Below are 20,877 nucleotides of genomic sequence, written 5' to 3' on the forward strand. Positions count from 1 at the left end.
ATTTCTTTGTATGGATTGAAGTTACTAGTGTCCTTTTATTTCAGTCTGAAGAAGTCTCTTTAGTATTTTTTAATGGTGGATTTTTTTTTTGCCAAATTTGAGAAGTTTTAGCCATTATTTCTTCATTTTCCCCCTTTTATCATTCTCCTCACCTTCTGGTACTCCCATTATTTATATATTGGCATGCTTGCTATTATTCCATGTTTATCAGAATTTGTCCCCCCCCCCCCCATTTTTCTTCTTTCTGTATAATCTCTACAAATCCACCTTCAATATAGCTGACTCATTTTTCTGACAATTCAAATCTGTTGCTGAACTCCTCTGGTGAACTTTTAATTTCAGTCATGCTTTTCTTTTCCTATTTTTTAAAAAAAATTTAAGCACTTTTAGTTATAACTCCAATTAGTTAACATACAGTGTAATATTAGCTTCAAATGTACAATATAGTAACTCAACACTTCCATATGCTACCCAGTACTCATCATGGTAGATGAACTCCTTAATTGCCATCACCTATTTAGTCCATCCCCCATACACCACCCCTATGGTAACCATCAGTTTGTTCTCTATGATTAAGAGTCTGTTTCTTCTTGATTTCTCTTCTATTTTTTCCCCTTTGCTTGTTTGTTTTGTTTCTTAAATTCCAAACATGAGTGAAATCATATGGTATTTTGTCTTTTATTTCTTTTCATTGTCTGACTGCTGTGGCTAGGACTTCCAGTACTTTGTCTTCCCCATGTGAGCTCTGTGCTGTGAGGGTCTTGTTCTCTGCCCTCTCTGCTCTTGCAGCTCCCTCCTTATTGCAGGCAGCCTCCTGCTGCCTTTCTGATCTTCCTAACCCTTCAGCTGCAATTTCTCTATATTTAGTTAGTTGTAGTTTGTTCTGCCAGTCTTTGGATCACTCTCTGGTTTGTTGACTCGGATGTGGACAATAGAGTAACAACTTTGATATCCCCTCCCCATCCCTTGCTTGCTGTTACTGAAAATGTGGATGGAGTCCTCCTACTCCGCCATCTTCCTTCCACCTTTTTTCCCATTCTCAGTTATGCTTTTCAACTACAAAATCTCTGTTTTTAAAAAAAATTAGTTTCTTTATCAATATTCTTTTTGTGGAGACATAGTTACTATACTTTTAATACTTTAAACATATATTTCCTTTAGTATTTTGAAAATATTTGTAATAGCTGATTTAAAGTCTTTGTCTACAAAGATAAACTCAAAATGGATGAAAGATCTAAATGTGAGACAAGATTCCATCAAAATCCTAGAGAAGAACACAGGCAACACCCTTTTTGAACTCAGCCATAGTAACTTCTTGCAAGATACATCCACGAAGGCAAAAGAAACAAAAGCAAAAATGAACTATTGGGACTTCATCAAGGTAAGATGCTTTTGCACAGCAAAGGATACAGTCAACAAAACTAAAAGACAACCTACAGAATGGGAGAAGATATTTGCAAATGACGTATCAGATAAAGGGCTAGTTTCCAAGATCTATAAAGAACTTCTTAAACTCAACACCAAAGAAACAAACAATCCAATCATGAAATGGGCAAAAGACATGAAATCTCACAGAGGAAGACATAGACATGGCCAACATGCACATGAGAAAATGCTCTGCATCACTTGCCATCAGGGAAATACAAATCAAAACCACAATGAGATACCATCTCACACCAGTGAGAATGGGGAAAACTAACAAGGCAGGAAACAACAAATGTTTGAGAGGATGCGGAGAAAAGGGAACCCTCTTACACTGTTGGTGGGAATGTGAACTGGTGCAGCCACTCTGGAAAACTGTGTGGAGGTTCCTCAAAGAGTTAAAAATAGACCTGCCCTATGACCCAGCAATTGCACTGTTGGGGATTTACCCCAAAGATTCAGATGCAATGAAATGCCGGGACACCTGCACCCCGATGTTTCTAGCAGCAATGTCCACAATAGCCAAACTGTGGAAGGAGCCTTGGTGTCCATCGAAAGATGAATGGATAAAGAAGATGTGGTTTATGTATACAATGGAATATTACTCAGCCATTAGAAACGACAAATACCCACCATTTGCTTCAACATGGATGGAACTGGAAGGTATTATGCTGAGTGAAGTAAGTCAATCAGAGAAGGACAAACAGTGTATGTTCTCATTCATTTGGAGAATATAAATAATAGTGAAAGGGAATATAAGGGAAGGGAGAAGAAATGTGTGGAATATCAGAAAGGGAGACAGAACATAAAGACTCCTAACTCTGGGAAATGAACTAGGGGTGGTGGAAGGGGAGGAGGGTGGGGGATGAGGGTGAATGGGTGACAGCCACTGAGGGGGGCACTTGACGGGATGAGCACTGGGTGTTATTCTGTATGTTGGTAAATTGAACACCAATAAAAAATAAATTTATTTTTTAAAAAAATAAAGTCTTTCTCTATTAAGTTCAACATCTGGCCTCCCTCAAGGATATCTACTGGCTTCATCCCTTCCCCCACAATGTTTGGGCCATATGGTTGTTTCTGTATTAGTTTTCTGGGATTTCCATAAGAAAGTACCACAGAATGGGTAGCTTAAATAACAGAAATTTATCTGCCCATAATTCTAGAGGCTAGAAATGCAAGTCAAGCTTGTCAGCAGGGTTTGTTTCTTCTGAAGGCCTTTTCTCTTTGGTTTGCAGATGGCTGTCTTCTCATTGTATCTTCACATGGTCTTTCCTCTGAGTATGAATGTGCCCTAATCTTTTCTTACAAGGATACCAGTCATATTGGATTAGGGGCGACCCTAATGACCTAAATAAGTTTTATACTTAATTACTTCTTTAAAGAAGTTATATCCCACCCAGGGACACCTGGGTTGCTCAGTGGTTAAGCATCTGCCTTCAGCTCACGGTAGATCCTGGGGTGTCAGGATCGAGTCTTGCATCAGGCCCCCTGTTGGGAGCCTGCTTTTCCCCCTGCCTATGTCTCTTACTCTTTCTGTGTCTCTCATAAATAAATAAATAAATAAATAAATAAATAAATAAATAAATAAATACCTTTAAAAAATTATATCCAAATATAGTTGCATTCTGAGGTACTGGGGGTACGACTTCATTAATGAATTTTGAAGGGATACAATTCAGCCCATAATTCCTTTCTCTGTTACTATTATTGTGGAAACTGAACATTTAAGATAAATAGTGTAACAACTTTGATATCTGAACTCACCTCCTCATCCCTTGCTTGCTGTTACTGCCTTTTAATTTTTTTTAACTTGTTGCTGTTCATTTGGTAGTGACTTATATGGATTAATTCCATAGATTCGGTATCTACATGTGCAGCCACTTATTTCTCTGAAAGGCTTAAAAAATTTTGGCTTTCATTTTTAAAACTGGTTCCTAGGATTCACCCCTGGGTCAGCATAATTTAGTAATCGGCTAAAAGATTTAAGTGCCTAGAACCAGTAAATCTTCCATTCTTTGCCAAAGGGATCTGTGTATGAAGGCACACCTTTCAAATTTAAGGAAGTTTACAAGTCAGCCTCAACTTTTACTTCTTGCTTGGCAGGGTCTCAACATTAACTAGAGGTTTCTGACTGGAGTCTTTTTTCCTAGGTCATTTATGGTCATACACACTACTATTCTGAAATTTATTCAGAACTTTTCAAAGTTCACTTTGGTTATCTAGCTCTCCAGGTATTCCTTTAAAATTAATTTTTGCCCCGTTCTTGTTTGGCTCAACTGAAATCACAGCCTTAGCCAACTGTGATGATGATGTTACCAGTAGATTGCTGCTGTATTTATTAATGCCCTGGGGGATAGGTTTTTTTTTTTTTTTTCTCCAGAAAGCTGAGCCCTGTGCAATAGGAACAATCCCCTGGGAATGGAATTTTTCAGAGACCTGCTATTTTAAATTATTGACAGTGAGCTAGGGATGGGGGTTTTAATATAGCTCTATATAGATCAGTTTTTTTTCAACTAATTTTAAGGCTTTTCATGGCTACCATTTCACTGAGCTGAGGAAGGAAAGTGATAGAAATAGTTCTAAGTTAAAATGCCACGGACTTTACTGTTTTTATAGAGGTTTGGTAGGTTTTTTTTTAAATATTTTATTTATTAATTAATGAGAGAGACACACACAGAGAGAGAGGCAGAAACACAGGCAGAGGGAGAAGCAGGCGCCACGCAGGAAGCCTGACGCGGGACTCGATTCCGGGTCTCCAGGATCAGACCCTGCGCTGAAGGCAGCACTAAACCGCTGAGCCGCCCGGGCTGCCCAGGTTTTTTTTTTTTTTTTTTTTTTAAATAGAATCCTTTTAGTTTGTTCTGTACTTTTGGTTAACTTCCAGTGTTCTTAATTGGCTGATTTATTAAATTGTTTTCCAAGTATTTTTGTTGCTTTTGTGAGAGAAGGAGTTCATTCCAGCATACCAAAAAATTCGAATTTTCCATTCACTAGGTTTTGGGGTAATTTGCTACAAAGGAATAGATAATAACCTACATAAAAGGGTTGCTTTTATCATTAAGAAAGATAATGCAGAGATAGTATTTAGTATGGTTTTTTTTTTTTTACCAAAAGTAGGCAATGAACAAATTAAATTATTTATACTACCTTCTAAAAATTAGTTTTGAGGAGCCAATCTATTAAGTCTTCTGCCATCTATTTTTAAAAGATGAACATAGTAGACTGAAGGGCAAACTTCAGATCTTGGAATCAACATTTCGCCTTGAGAGCTTAGAGAAATATTTCTGTATCTTGATCAGAATAAAAATTCTATGCTAATTTCACAGCGATACAGTATTTTGGCTCTTTAACTCATCCTCTGAAAGGTTATGCAATTAGCTAAAAGACAATCTATCTCCAAATGCCTCCATTAATTGTTAACTTTTGTGGCAAGTTGTATTGAAGTATCCTTTCCCCCTCATTACCCTCCCACCCCCCAATTTAACTGCCTCTAAAATACTGGTAATTAGTAGGAAAAGAAAGAAATAGGTGACTAAATAGCATAGTTAAATGCTTTCTTTGTAAATAATATGAATGGGTCTTCATATAGCAGCAGTCTCTTTTTTTTTTTTTCCCTATGGGTCTTACCTGGCACTTCCCAAAGTTCTTGATTCTTACGTTTTAGAAAAATCTTAATATTATTTATGAGATTCAAAGCCAAATCAGAATTCCCTGAAATTGAGTAAGGCACAATTGTTCGACCATATTGACTCAAGTCCAGTTCTCTGGTGGGTAGGTCATAATGGAACTGTACAGTTAATAAGAGATACGTAGTGAATACCAAAATTACTGATATCTGTAGCAACATCAACTTCCAATTGCGCCAAGTGAATAGTGCTCTCTTTATAAACATGGAATGAAATTGCTGACAGTAAAGTGGAAACTAAAAAGAGGAGAGAAACATAGGAGAAGCATTATGATGGGTGGTGACCCAAGTAGGAAATTAATAGTGAAATCCATTAATATAAATGCTCCAAATTTTTATCACACAGATATACACATATATACAAATATATCCTTAAGCCCAAGAAAATAAGATGGCATAAAATTTTATTTGTGCAAGGTATTAAAGGAAAGGATTAATATGTAGTTTCTGATCTAACTACATTGAAAATCTTATCAAGACTATTTTATTCATCAATATACTTAGAGTCCTTCTGATCAGAAAAACAAAATTATATTAATTTATTTTATTTAATATTAAACCATAGTCTATTTGTCAATTTTAGAGGGAAATATCCCCATAAAATTTGTATATAACTATTATGCTTTGCTAAGTTTTGATATACAAACTTTGGTTCATCGTGAGAAAATGCCCCTAACCTGGTCAGTGAATATCTTCTGATTATAACAGTCATAACTTTGGGTCTTGTCTTGGAACTGAACAAAGGAGAAATTTATAAGAAAATAAATGAGAACTTTTCAAAGTGATTCTGGGAATTAACAATAGTGAAATTAGCAGCTATGACCTTTATCCAGAACCCATTTCTCCTGCTTCAGGAGATTAATGGGGTTGTAACACACATTTGTTCATATCTGTCTGGATCTTCTATGTCTAAACTCCAAACACCTTTAAGTTCAAATATTAAACAAAATGTACATATTATACCCAAACCAAACATACTTTGCTCACCCCAGTATTAAATTTAATGTTAGCCATTTCATTCAATCTAGAATAAACAGATGTCTCATGATATCTGGGCATATTCATATTCCACTTCATATCTTGTCCCATTTTTTGGTCCTTCAAGAAAGGGAAGTGGGTAGCCTGAATATCCATTTGGGAATCTGCCAGGTTATTGACCCTACAAACACACATAAACAACAAAAAGCACAAAACATTTCATTTTGAGTATAGCCTCAATCTGTTTTATTTAGGGAAAGTCACACAAAGTTCCAGATTTGGAAGAATCCTTGATCTTTCTCATTGGTTATAAGGTATACTGTATAGAGGCAGCATGATAACAGTGGGTCTCAGTAAAACAGAGGGCTGCTGAAAATCCATAGGAAAGTTTATATCACTCTGAGACAATATGAGAAAAGCAATTACAATACACTGTATGTTTCATAAACTGAACTTATTTAAAACTTACCTCTAAATCAAAGATAATGACTATCCATTGGGGGCTAAAATGTTCTTTGTTTTGTGAAATGATGGGGAAATTTATAGAGTTTTGTTTAGTTTTGTTTTGTTCAGATATACTGCCTCTTTCTAAAACTGGCTCCATGTGTGTGGATACTTGAAAGAGATGAAGAGATATATATGAGTAATTATAATTTAAGGAGAAAAATTGTAAGAAGAAAAATGGAAGAAACAATGTATCACAGTATATTGAGAGGAAAGATTAATTATTGGTCAAAGTGGTAAAACCCATAGTAGAAAATATATGATTTAAAAGGTGTATTTTTTCTAAATCACAGGATTATCAAAATATTTTCAATACTCTTCCCGTTAGCATTTGTATGAAAAAGAACATTAATAAATTCTGAACTATGACAATCAAAAGCAATAGGTAGATTGATATGACTTCTGTACCTTAAAAATACATTAAATACATATTTAAAAATCTACTTTAAGGTATTCTTGCAGCATGTTTATTGTTTGATGCTAAAAGTTTGAGGACTATTATGATTTTTTTTAAATAATAAATTTATTTTTTATTGGTGTTCAATTTGCCAACATACAGAGTAACACCCAGTGCTCATCCCATCAAGTGCCCCCCTCAGTGCCCGGCACCCATTCACCCCCACCTCCTGCCCTCCTCCCCTTCCACCACCCCTAGTTCGTTTCCCAGAGTTAGGAGTCTTCATGTTCTGTCTCCCTTTCTGATATTTCCTACCCATTTCTTCTCCCTTCCCTTCTATTCCCTTTCACTGTTTTTTTCATACTCCCCAAATGAGTAAGACCATATAATGTTTGTCCTTCTCCGATTGACTTATTTCACTCAGCATAAGAAGTATTAGGGTAACAGCAGACCTCTCCACAGAGACCTGGCAGGCCAGAAAGGGCTGGCAGGATATATTCAGGGTCCTAAATGAGAAAAACATGCAACCAAGAATACTTTATCCAGCAAGGCTCTCATTCAGAATGGAAGGAGAGATAAAGAGCTTCCAAGACAGGCAGGAACTGAAAGAATATGTGACCTCCAAACCAGCTCTGCAGGAAATTTTAAGGGGGACTCTCAAAATTCCCCTTTGCTTTTAAAATATAATGATTAAATATTTTTCTCTTTCATTTTTAAGTTTTTTGTCTTTATATTTTATTTAATGGTAATAAATTTCTATTAGGAAAACACTGGAGAATATAAATAAGTGCAAAGGCAAAATATTCCTAGTACCTAGAGATAGCACTGATATTTTTCAAATACCTTTATAAAAGGCACAAACATCATAAATTCTCTTAAAAATGGCAAATGGTGATGCCAGGGTGGCTCAGCAGTTAAGCATCTGCTTTTGGCTCAGGTTGTGATCCCAGGGTCCTGGGATCAAGTCCCACACCAGGCTCCTTGCAAGAAGCCTGCCTCTCCCTCTGCCTATGTCTCTGTGTCTCTCTCCGTGTCTCTCATGAATAAATAAATAAAATCTTTAAAAAGGTGGCAAATGGATTATATTTAGTCCATTTATTTTCTTTTTATCTTATTTTCCAGCTTTTTTGAAATATAACTGACAAATAAAAATTATATGTTTAAGGTATAGAACATGGTGTTTTGATATATGCATATGTATAATTGTAAAATGATTACCATAATCAAGCAAATTAATGTATCTACTGTACATGCTTTTTTTGTGATAAGAACATCTGAGATTTATTCTCTCATCAAATTTCAAATTTGCAATATATTATTAAATATAGTCATCATGCAGTACTTGTGGAAACCAAGAAGTCTCCCAAACTGACTCATAACTGAAAGTTTGTATCCTTTGATAAACATTTCCTACTTTCTCCACCTCTTTGCACTTAATAACCACCATTCTATTCTTTATTACTGTGAATTCAACTTTTTTTTTATTTTTTTTTATTTTATTTGTTTTATTTTTTAATTTATTTTTTTTATTGGTGTTCAATTTACTAACATACAGAATAACACCCAGTGCTCATCCCGTCAAGTGCCCCCCTCAGTGCCCGCCACCCAGTCACCCCACAGAGAAGTGAAATCATGCAGTATTTATCTTTCTCTGTCTGGCTTATTTCACTTAGCATAATGTCCTCCAGAGATCCCAGAAATAAACATACACTTATATGATCAACTAACCTACAATAAAAGAGGCAAGAATACACAATATTTTGTCTTTTCAGAATTGTTGGGAAGACTGGACAGCCATATACAAAAGAATGCAACTGGATCACTTTCTTATGCCATACACAAAAATAAACAAAATGGATAAAAAACCTAAATGTGAGACCTGAAACCATAAAATTCCTAAAATAAAAGAGGCAGTCATCCCTTGGACATTAGTCTTAGCAACATATTTGTGGATATATTTTCTGAGTCCAAGAAAAAGAAAGCAAAAATAAATTATTGGGACTAAACTAAAATAAAAAACTTCTGCACAGCAAAGGAAGCCATCAACACAAGTAAATGGCAATTTAGTGAATGGGAGAAGATATTTGCAAATGACATATCTAACAAGTGTTTAGTATTGAAAATACATAAAGAACTTATGTAACTCAAAATATACATATGCACACACACAAAATCAGATTAAAAAATAAATAGATTTGAGGGGAGGTGGGAAGGGGCATGGGGTAACTGGGTGATGAGCATTAAGGAATGCACATGATGTGATGAGCACTGAGTGTTATATGCAACTGATAAATTACTGAATACTACATTTGTGATTAATGATGTACTATATGTTGGCTAATTGAGTTTAAAAATAGATAGATAGATAGATAGATAGATAGACAGATAAACAGATGACCTGAATAGAGATTGTTTCAAAGAGCACATACAGATGGCCAACAGACACGTGAAAAGATGCTCAACATCACTTATCATCAGGGAAATGCAAATCAGAATCATAAAGAGATGTCACCTCACACCTGTCAGAATGGCTAAAATAAAAAAGACAAGAAACAATAAGTATTGGTGAGAGTGTAGAGGAAAGGAACTCTTGTGCACTGTTTGGTGGGAAGCTAGTGCAGCCACTGTGGAAAACCATATAGAGGTTTCTCAAAAAGTAAAAATAGAACTACCATATGATCCAGAAATTCCACTTTTTTGCAAGGAAAAAAAACACCAATTTGAAAAGATATATGCACCCCTATGCTTATTGTAGCATTATTTACAAAAACCAATATAAAAGTAACCCAAGTGTTCACTGATAGTGCATAAATAAGATACGATACACACACACACACACTATAATATTACCCAAAATAAAAGGGTGAGATCTTGCATTTGCAACAACATGGATGGATCTAGAGAGTAAAATAATCAGACAGAGAAAGATAAATACCATATGATTTCACTTATTTGGGGGATCTAAAAAACAAAACAAATGAACAAACAAGCAAACACCCCAGCCTCTTAAATGCAGAGAACAAAATAGTGGTTGCCAGAGGGAAGGTAGGTGTGAGGATGGGTGAAATAAATGAAGGGGATTAAGAGGACAAAGTTCCAGTGATAAAATAAATATGTCATAGAGATGTAAAGTTCAGCATAAGGAATATAGTCAATAACATTGTAATAACATTGCAATAACATTGTATGGTGATAGATGAGAGCTACACTTATTGTGGTAAGCACTGAGTAATATACAGAATATTTGAATTACTATGTTGTACACCTGAAACTAACATAACATTGTAAGTCAGTTATACCACAATAATAAATTTTTAAAAAGGCATTATCAACAGAGTAAAAATGCAGCAGAGACAAAATATTTACATATCATGTGTCTGAGAAGGAATTAATATCAAGAATATATAGAAATATTATAAAACACAACAATGATAAAGAAATGACCTGATTTAAAACATGGGCAAAGGAGAGAGGGGTCAGGAAGATGGAAGAGTAGGATGATCTTAAAGCTCATCTCATTTTATGGACACACTAAGGTAACAGCTACATCTGTGCAACTAACCATGGAAACAACTTGAAGATGGGCAGAAGAGACCTTCCACAGTTAATCATAGAGAGGAGGCCACATTGAAAAGTGTAGGAGGGGTGGAAACACTGTTGGGAAGCAAACCTCTGGAGAGACTAACCAAAAACAGGAGGGATACGAGAAGCACTGAGAAGTGAGAGGATCAGATTCTACACCAGGGATCTCAGGCCCTGGGGATCCACATGGTGAAGATGAGTCCCTATAAAATCTGGCTTTGAAAACCAGTAGGGTTTAACTTCAGGAGCTTTGAAAATTTGTGGGGCTTAATGCCAGGTAATTTAACTCTGGCAGAATAGGAGGGAAAATGGATACTGAGTCCTTAACCTTAAAGAGCCGGGATTTTAAATAACAGTCTGGGACACAGCAAAGAAGCAGCATATTGAAAAGCACCCAGAGTATAGATGAAAAAGAGTTATTTGCTGATCTCAGAACATGCCCTGGAAGTGGGAGGAATCTTCAGGAGATTTCTTCAATAAAAAATTCTTGGTGAACAACATTTTTCTTCCCCTCTGCAGCCTACATACCTAGACAATTGTGGGAACCAGGCTAATGCTCTTCATTTTTTTAAAAGACTTTATTTATTTACTTATGAGAGACATAGAGAAAGAGAGGCAGAGATACAGGCAGAGAGAGAAGTAGGCTCCATGCAGGGAGCCTGATGTGGGACTCGATCCCGGGTCCCCAGGATCCCACCCTGGGCTGAAGGCGGTGCTAAACCACTGAGCCACCGGGGCTGCTCCTAATGCTCTTCATCTATCTTGGTAGTACCACACATCCCATTTCAGCATTTCTTGTGGATGTGCCCTGTCCAACCCACTCACCTCAGCAGGTGTCCCTCCAAAGAGCATTTCCTGCCTCACCACTTTCTACAAGAAACCCCAACATGTAACAGCACCACCCTAAAGAAAGGGAGAAGATAACCCCATACACCAGCATGTCTCAAGTTCCAGTAGCAGAGCTATTTAGCTGGCCATGCAGGAAGAAAAACCTACCATGTGGTTTGTCTGCAGTTGTGGCAGGAAGACTAATTACAGATGTCTAGTCTGACTTCCAGCTCACCCACGAATGGAAGCCTTTGTTGGTCATACAGGAAGAAATATTGCATTTAGTGTGCTCAAAACTGTGGCAGAGAAGCTAACTGTGGACAAGTAGCCTGACTGCTAACCCAGCCCACCTAAGAAACTACTGCAGCCTCAGACAGGTCCCTCAATAGCATAGAGACCAAACTCTGCCCAGTATGCAAACAGCAAGTGAAGCAGGTCATTTCAACTGACTGGACTGAAAGCAAAGGTGGCTTAGCCATAGCAGTAGGGCACATTTGGTCTACATAGGAGACCTGTGAAGTACCTGGTTCTAGAGACCAGGAAGCATTGAAATACAGGGCATCACAGGACCTTTTCTATACAAAGCTTCTTCTTCTTCTTTTTTTTTTTTAAGATTTAAAAAAACTTATTTATTTGACAGAGAGAGAGAGAGAGAGCAGGAGGAGTGACAGTCAGAGGGAGAAAGAGAAATAGGCTCCCTACTGAGCAGGGAGCCCAATGTGAATCTTGATCCCAGGACCACTGGGATCATGACTTAAGCCAAAGGCAGACACTTAACCAGCTAAGCCACCTAGGGGCCCACACAAGGCCACTTCTTTCAAAAGTAGATATAGCTGATCTCCCTAATGCATAGAAACAAGTACAGAGAGTTAAACACAATGAGAAGATAGAGGAATATATTCCAAATGAAAGAATGAGATGAAATCACAGCAAAGGACTAAATAAAACTGAGATATGCAATATGCCTGGATAAAGAATTCCAAGTAATAGTTATAAAAATACTCACTGGACTTGAGAAAAGAGTTGATGAACTTAGGGAGAAATTCAACAAAGAGGGTTGCCTGGGTGGTTCAGCAGTTGAGCATCTGCCTTTGGCTCAGGGCGTGATCCTGGAGTCTGGGGATTGAGTCCCACATCAGGGTCCCTGTGAGGAGCCTGCTTCTCCCTCTGTTTGTGTCTCTGCCTCTCCCTCTGTGTCTCTCATGAATAACTAAATAAAATCTTAGAAAAGAAATTCAAAGAAAGAGACTTATGTGTGAAAAAGAAAAGATGAAGAATTCCATAACTGAAATAACATATACACTAGCGAGAATCGACAGCAGGTTAGAGGATGCAAGAAGAGTGAATCAGTGAGATGGAAGATAGGGTCTTGGAGAGGAGTCAAGCAAACAGCAAAAAAGAAAAAGATAGAATAAAAATTAGAATAAGTTAAGGGGATTATGGTGATATCATCAAGGATAATAACAATCATATCATAAGGATTCCAAAAGAAAAAGAGAGAAAGGGGGAAGAAAACTTATTTGAAGAAATAATAGCTAAAAACTTTCCTAAGGAAGAGAGGAAACAGCTGGATCCAGGAGGTTCAGAGAGCCCCTAACAAGACTAACCCAAGCAGGTCTACATGAAGACACACAATAATTACAATGGTAAAAAGTAATGATAAAGAGAGAATTTTAAAAGTAGCAAGAAAAATTAAAAGTTATGGCCAAGGGATACACCATAAGGGTATTGGCTGATTTTCAGCAGAAACTTTCAGGCCAGAAGAGAGTTGGTATGATATATTCAAAGTGCTATAAGGAAGAAAACCTGCAACCAAGAATACTTTACTCGGCAAGGTTATCATTCAGAAAAGGAGAGATAAAAAGTATCCTAGATAAACAAAAGTTAAAAGTGTTCATCACCACTAAATAAGTCAAGAAATGTTAAAGGGAATTCCTTGAGTGGAAAGAAAAAGCCATAACTAGAAGTAAGAAAATTATGAAAAGAAAAAATTTCATAGGTAAAAGAAAATATATAATAAAGGTAGTAGATCAATTACTTATAAAGCCAGTATGAAGGTTAAAACACAAAAGTAATAATCAATTATACCTACAAAATCAGTCCAAGAGATACACAAAATATAAAGATGTCAAATATGACATTGTATACATAAAGACATAGAAGGGGAATAAAAATTTAGTGCTTTTTGAACATATTCAAACTTAAGCAACCATCAAATTAATATGGATTGTTACACACATAAGATGTTATATATGAATATAATGGTAATGGTAATTACAAATAAAAAACCTCTAATAGATAACACAAAAATAAAGAAAGTGGAATCCAAACATAACACTAAAGAAAGCCATGAAATCATAAGGAAGAGAACAAGAAGACAGACGAAGAGAACTCCAAAGACAACTAAAAAAACAATGAATAAAATGGCAATAAATACATACTTATCAATAACTACTTTAAATTAAATGGACTAAATGCTCCAATCAAAAGACAAAGGGTTATTAAATAGATAAAAACATAAACCCATCTATATGTTGCCTACAAGAGACTCACTTCAAACCTAAAGACACATACAAGCTGGAAGTGAAGAACTAGAAAAACATATAGCATGCAAGTGGAAGCAAAAAATAAAGCAGAAGAGCGGTACCTTTATCAGACATCATCGATTTTGAAATAGACTGTAGTAAAAGACAAAGAAGAGAACCACATAATGATAAAGGGAAATACCTAATGAGAATATAACAATTGTAAATATGACACACCTGGCAGTTTCGGGTCAAAACGGCAAGCAGACCCATTATAGTAGCATCAAGCTGGTGGCTGGACGGTATTTGAAAATAGTATTACAATGCTGCAGGGTTCAATAAACTTAGGTTAATGTAAGATGATACAATATATTAGAATGATGCTGTGAACAAGGACTTAAGTAGTCTTCCTGAGAACATTTATAATGACAGGATGTTTCACTTAAGAGATGACATGATACTCTATGTAGAAAACCTGAAAGACTCCACCAAAAAATTGCTAGAACTTATACATGAATTCAGCAAAGTTATAGGATATAAAGTCAATGGATGGAAATCTGTTGCATTTCTTTTTTTTTTAATCTGTTGCATTTCTATACACCAATAATGAAACACCAAAAAAAGAAATAAAGGAATCAATCCTGTTTACAATTGCACCAAAACTAATAAGATACCTAGGAATAAACCTAACCAAAGAAGTAAAAGATCTAGGGGCACCTTGGTGGCTCAGTGGTTGAGTGTCTGCCTTCAGCTCAGGTCATGACTGGGGTCCTGGGATTGAGTTACACATCAGGCTCCCTATGGGGAGCCTGTTTCTCCCTCTACCTATGTTTCTGCCTCTTTCTCTGTGTCTGTCATGAATAAATAAATACAATCTTTAAAAGAACCCCAAGGCCCCCAAAGAAGTAAAAGATCTATACTGTGAAAACTATAGAACACTTATGAAAGAAATTGAAGAGGACACAAAGAAATGGATAAGCATTCCATACTCATGGGTTGGAAGAACAAACACTGTTAAAACACCTATACTACCCAAAGGAATCTACACATTTAATGCAATCCCTATCAAAATACCACCAGCATTTCTCATACAGTTGGAACAATCCCTAAAATTTGTATGGAAACACAAAAGAGCCCGAATAGTTAAAATGACTGTGAAAAAGAAAAACAAAACTGGGGCATCATGATTCCAGATTTCAAGCTTATTACAAAGCTGTATTCATTAACACAGTATGAAACTGGCACAAAACAAAAACACAGATCAATGGAACAGAATAGAAAAAACAGAAATGGACTCACCACTATATGGTCAACCAATCTTTGACAAAGTAGGAAAGAATATCCAATAGAAAAAAAAAAGACAGTCTTTTCAATTAATGGTATTGGGAAAACTGGAAAGCCACAAGGAGAAGAATGAAACTGGACTACTTTCTTATCTTATCTTATCTAACAAATAAATTCAAATGGATTAAAGACCTAAATGTGAGACCTGAAGCCATCAAAATACTAGAGAAGAACACAGGTAGCAACCTCTTTGACCTTGGCTGTAGCTGAGGCAAAGGAAACAATAACAAAAATGAACTATTTGGACTTCATCAAGATAAATAGCTTCTGCACAGCAAAGGAAACAATCAATAAAACTAATAGGCAGCCTATGGAATGGGAAAATATATTTGCAAATGACGTATCTGATAAAGGGTTACCATCCAAAATATACAAAGAACTTATCAAACTCACCACCCAGAAAACAAATAATGCATTTAAGAAATGGGCAGAAGACATGAATAGACATTTTTCCAAAGAAGACATCTAAATGGCTAACAGACATGAAAAAATGCTCAACATCGTTCATCATCAAGAAAATGCAAATCAAAGCCATGATGAAATACCACCTCATACTTGTCAGAATGGCTAAAATTAACAATGCAAGGAACAACAGATATTGGTGGGGATATAGAGAAAGGGAAACCCTCTTGCACTTTTGGTAGAAATGTAAACTGGTGTAGCCACTCTGGGCAATGCTATGGAGATTCCTCAAAAAGTTAAAAATAGGACTACCTTATGATCCAGCAATTGCACTACTAGGTATTTACCCAAATACAATATAGGCATATGAATCCCAATGTTCACAGCAGCATTATCAACAATAGCCAAACTATGGCAAGAGCCCAAATGTATGTTGACTGATGAATGGATAAAGAAGATGTGAAAAAAAATATATGTATATATATGAATATTGCACATATATAATGGAATATTGCTCAGCCATAAGAAAGAATGAAACCTTGGCATTTGAAATAATGTGGATGGAGCTAGAGTGTATTATACTAAGCAAAATAAATCAGTTAGAGAAAGAAATACTGTATGATTTCACACATATGTGGAATTAAAAAAACAAAACAGATGAACACATGGAAGGGGGGAAAAGGAAAAAGAGAGAGGGACACAAACCATAAGTGACTCTTAAGGATAGATAACAAACTGTGAGGTGATAGAGGGGGGTGGGTGGGGGATGGGCTAGATGGGTTATAGGCTTTAAAGATGGCACTTACAATAACCACTGGATATTGTAGGTAAGTGATGAATTACTGAATTCTATCCCAGAAACCAATATTGCACTGTATGTTAATTAATTAAAATTTATTATTATTTTTAGCTTTTTAAAGTTCATTTATTAGAGAGAGAGACAGTCAGACAGACAGACAGACAGACAGACACAGATAGCCAGGAAGAGCATGAGTGAGGAGGAAAGGGAGAAGCAGGTTCTCCACTGAGTAGGGGAGTCTGATGAGAGGCTTGATCCCAGCCAGGACTCTGAGCTGAAGGCAGATGCTTAACTGGCTGAGCGTCTCAGGTGTCCCTTAACTAACTAAAATTTAAATAAAAATTTGAAAGAAAAAAAAAATGGGCAGAAGCCCTGGATAGAGAGACAACTCAGATACTACGGTGTTGGTTTAGGGTTTTAACCTTTAATTCCCAGTGACAGGTAGAGCAACTACTGTGCAGATAATGGCTTTGAATAGTATTGATTCATTCATTTATTCATCCAAGAACTTTTTTGAGTGCCTATTATGTGACATTGTTTGTGGACCAAGTATAGTCAGTGAATAAAACTTTCCTGGTGCCTGTCCTTATAGAGCTTGTCCTAGTTATATTCACAAAGGAGGTTTCTTATTATAATTTTGCTCCCTCTGTAGTTTGCCTAGTGACAGACAAAAGAACATTTTATTGAATGGCTAAGAGGCAATTTCTTAATATAAATTATGTGTATTATAATTTATCATAAATTAAGCAGCATTTTAATTTATATATATCAGTCTTCTGTAAACCTAATTCATGTGAATAAATTACCCCAAGTCAACTCTGAGATATTGACAATATTAAAACACTGAGTCTGAGAGAATGAAGTCTAGACCTTCTGTCATAGCTCTGTCATAACCTTAGCATTTTGGACATTTTGTGAAAGGACATTTTTGTGAAATCTTTTGAAAGATAACCAACTTATTTTTGCCTAAGAACAGCCTGAACTCCCTGGACATTTTCAATTTGAAGTTTTTTTACAGTGCAAGAAACAAAACAAACCATGCCTAAGATTATGAAAACATGGTTAGGTTTAATATTTAAAGTTATTTCTAGTATAGACTTCAAGTTAGAACTAGAACTTTTCCTATGATGACACAGATATTATTTTTTTCTTTTTGACTAACTCTTAAACTATCTACCACAAAAAAGACACATGCATCAAGACCAAAGCCTAAAATCTTTATGTATTCTCAGCTGACTATATGTGAATGCATGAGCAGAAAATATTAACATATTTGAAAAAATCTGTACCTATGAGTACTTCATTCCAGTACAAATAAGATGGGTTTTGTTTTCCAACTATTGTAGCATTTTAGAGGTGGAAGTTTGTTGTTGTTGTTTTAAAGGTTATTACTACTCACTTAACAAAGACTTCTTCCATGGTAGTGATTGAAGCACCAAAGCTAGCAATGCCCAGCTCTTTTTGTTTCTTCTCCAAGTGATCAATCAGAGCTTCAAATCTGAAAGTAGAAGAAAGGAATGAATCAGCACTAATCTAGATGAGTTTATTCCTATTGTATGTTCCTCATATAAGATGGAATCTTACAATATTTATCCTTTTGTGTCTGGCTTATTTCACTTAGCAAAATTTCTTCTAGATTCATCTCTGTTGTAGCATGTATAAGAACTTACTCATTTTTAAGGCTGAATAATAATCATTTTATGTATACACAACATGTGGCTTATCCATTTATTTGTCAATGGGACATTTGGGTAATTTTTTTGTTTTGGATTTTATGAATAATGTTATGAACATTGGTGTACAAATACCTGTTCAAGTTCCTACTTTATTTTGGGTATATACCTAGAAGTGGAATTGCTGAATCATATGATAATTCTATGTTTAACTTTTTAAAAAAGGATTTATTTGAGAGGGAAAGAGAGAAGAGTGAGTTGAGGGTGGTGGGGGGAGGGGCAGAGGGAAAAGAAAAGCAGCAGACTCTCTGCTCAGTGGGGAGTCCTATGCGGGGCTCATCCATGACCCCATGATCATGAACTTAGCCAAAATCAAGTCAGTCGTTTATCTGACTTAGCTACCGAGGTGTCCCTCTATGTTTAACTTTTTAAGGAACTGTCATAGTGTTTTCCATAGCAGATGCACCATTTTACATTCCCAAAAGCAATGTACAGGGTTTCAATTTTTCCATATCCTTTCCTGTATTTGTTACTTCTTCTGTTTTTTATTTGCATTTCCCTAATGACTACTGATGTTGAGCATCTTTCCATATACTTATTGGCTATTTGTACATCTTTTTGAAGAACTGCTTATTCAATTCCTTTTTCCATTTTGAATTAGGTTGTTTGGGTTTTCTGTTAGATGTATTTTTAATACTGTTTGATTCCATAATAACTTCTAGTTAGCCGTGGAAAAAATATCTAGTAGATATTCTTCACTGTAATACTTATTGTGAAACAAAGAGAAATAAGGAAGAGATATTTACTTTTAGCAAATTTGTCCCCACTACAACTCCATCTTTGATACACAGTCTTTTGTTGTCCTAAAAAAATACAAATTAACTTTTTGTAAGTATAAAGAACAATAGCTAGTTGATAAAAGTTAATTTGTTCACATATTCAATATCAAATGGAAAATTCCTACATAAAATTACAGTAATTATAAATCACCAAATAACAAAAAATGGATTTAATGAAGTAGAAGCTGGACACTGAGAAAGATTTATCAGCTAGGCAAGTTGTATGGGAGTTTTGCTGATTGTGGTGTAGTTACATCATGGATTGTAACAAATAATTTTACGAGGATAAAGTAACATTGTTTTAAGTTCCTAAGATCCCCCAAATCCATTTACTTCTTAAAAAACATCTCTAATTCCCAATAAGGGACTATCAAAAGCTTATGTGTGATTATCCTCAGAGATGGTGAACTCAAAACTCCCCATCCTCCAAGTTTTCTCCATATTTTAGGCTAAATTCATTTCCATCTAACTTTACCTAATATTGTTTATTCTACTCTTACCTCAGTTCAATCTGACCCCTTTTCCTATGACAACTCTTCACATTTTCCCTCTTCCTTTTGAATGCTCTCAGTAGGATCCCTCCTGTTGGAGATTATTAATTTGTTCTAACTCTCTGAAGAAAGCCCATGGTATTTTGATAGGGATTGCATTAAACGTGTAAATTGCCCTGGGTAACATTGACATTTTCACAATATTAATTCTGCCAATCCATGAGCATGGAATACTTTTCCATCTCTTTGTGTCTTCCTCAATTTCTTTCAGAAGTGTTCTATAGTTTTTAGGGTATAGATCCTTTACCTCTTTGGTTAGGTTTATTCCTAGGTATCTTATGCCTTTGGGTGCAATTGTAAATGGGATTGACTCCTTAATTTCTCTTTCTTCAGCCTCATTGTTAGTGTATAGAAATGCCATTGATTTCTGGGCATTGATTTTGTATCCTGCCACGCTACCAAATTGCTGTATGAGTTCTATCAATCTTGGGGTGGATGCTTTTGGGTTTTCTATGAGGAGTATCATGTCATCGGCAAAGAGGGAGAGTTTGACTTCTTCTTTGCCAATTTGAATGCCTTTAATGTCTTTTTGTTGCCTGATTGCTGAGGCTAGGACTTCCAATACTATGTTGAATAGCAGTGGTGAGAGTGGACATCCCTGTCTTGTTCCTGATCTTAGGGGGAAGGCTCCCAGTGCTTCCCCATTGAGAATGATATTTGCTGTGGGCTTTTCGTAGATGGCTTTTAAGATGTCGAGGAAAGTTCCCTCTATCCCTACACCCTGAAGAGTTTTGATCAGGAATGGATGCTGTATTTTGTCAAATGCTTTCTCTGCATCTAATGAGAGGATCATATGGTTCTTGGTTTTTCTCTTGCTGATATGATGAATCACATTGATTGTTTTACAAGTGTTAAAGCAGCCTTGTGTCCCGGGGATAAATCCTACTTGGTCGTGGTGAATAATTTTCTTAATGTGCTGTTGGATCCTATTGGCTAGTACCTTGTTGAGAATTTTTGCATCCATGTTCATCAGGGATATTGGTCTGTAATTCCCCTTTTTGGTGGGGTCTTTGTCTGATTTTGGAATCAGGGTGATGCTGGCCTCATAGAACGAATTTGGAAGTACTCCATCTCTTTCTATCTTTCCAAACAGCTTTAGTAGAATAGGTATGATTTCTTCTTTAAACGTTTGATAGAATTCCCCTGGGAAGCCATCTGGCCCTGGACTCTTGTGTCTTGGGAGGTTTTTGATGACTGCTTCAATTTCCTCCCTGGTTATTGGCCTGTTCAGGTTTTCTATTTCTTCCTGTTCCAGTTTTGGTAGTTTGTGGCTTTCCAGAAATGCGTCCATTTCTTCTAGATTGCCTAATTTATTGGCGTATAGCTGTTCATAATACGTTTTTAA

At 36.1% G+C, this 20,877-nt stretch overlaps 1 protein-coding gene across 10 annotated transcripts in view; it reads right to left on the reverse strand.

The window, feature by feature from the left end:
- LOC112640266 (phospholipid-transporting ATPase ABCA3-like) overlaps window positions 1-20,877 on the reverse strand; it is a 198,259-nt gene that overhangs the window by 58,023 nt on the left and 119,359 nt on the right. For all 10 annotated transcript variants that reach the window (XR_007411256.1, XR_007411255.1, XM_049111311.1 and 7 more), the window contains 3 exons: window positions 17,869-17,967; window positions 6,098-6,269; window positions 5,053-5,347 (listed from right to left, as the gene is read on the reverse strand). Coding sequence is in view for 8 of the 10 variants with exons in the window: in XM_049111311.1 (XP_048967268.1) it covers window positions 5,053-5,347; window positions 6,098-6,269; window positions 17,869-17,967 (566 nt within the window). In the remaining 2 variants the exon portion in view is untranslated. The remainder of the gene's footprint in view (window positions 1-5,052; window positions 5,348-6,097; window positions 6,270-17,868; window positions 17,968-20,877) is intronic.

Source organism: Canis lupus, chromosome 6, assembly GCF_003254725.2.
Source record: "Canis lupus dingo isolate Sandy chromosome 6, ASM325472v2, whole genome shotgun sequence".
Classification (NCBI taxonomy): Eukaryota; Metazoa; Chordata; class Mammalia; order Carnivora; family Canidae; genus Canis; species Canis lupus.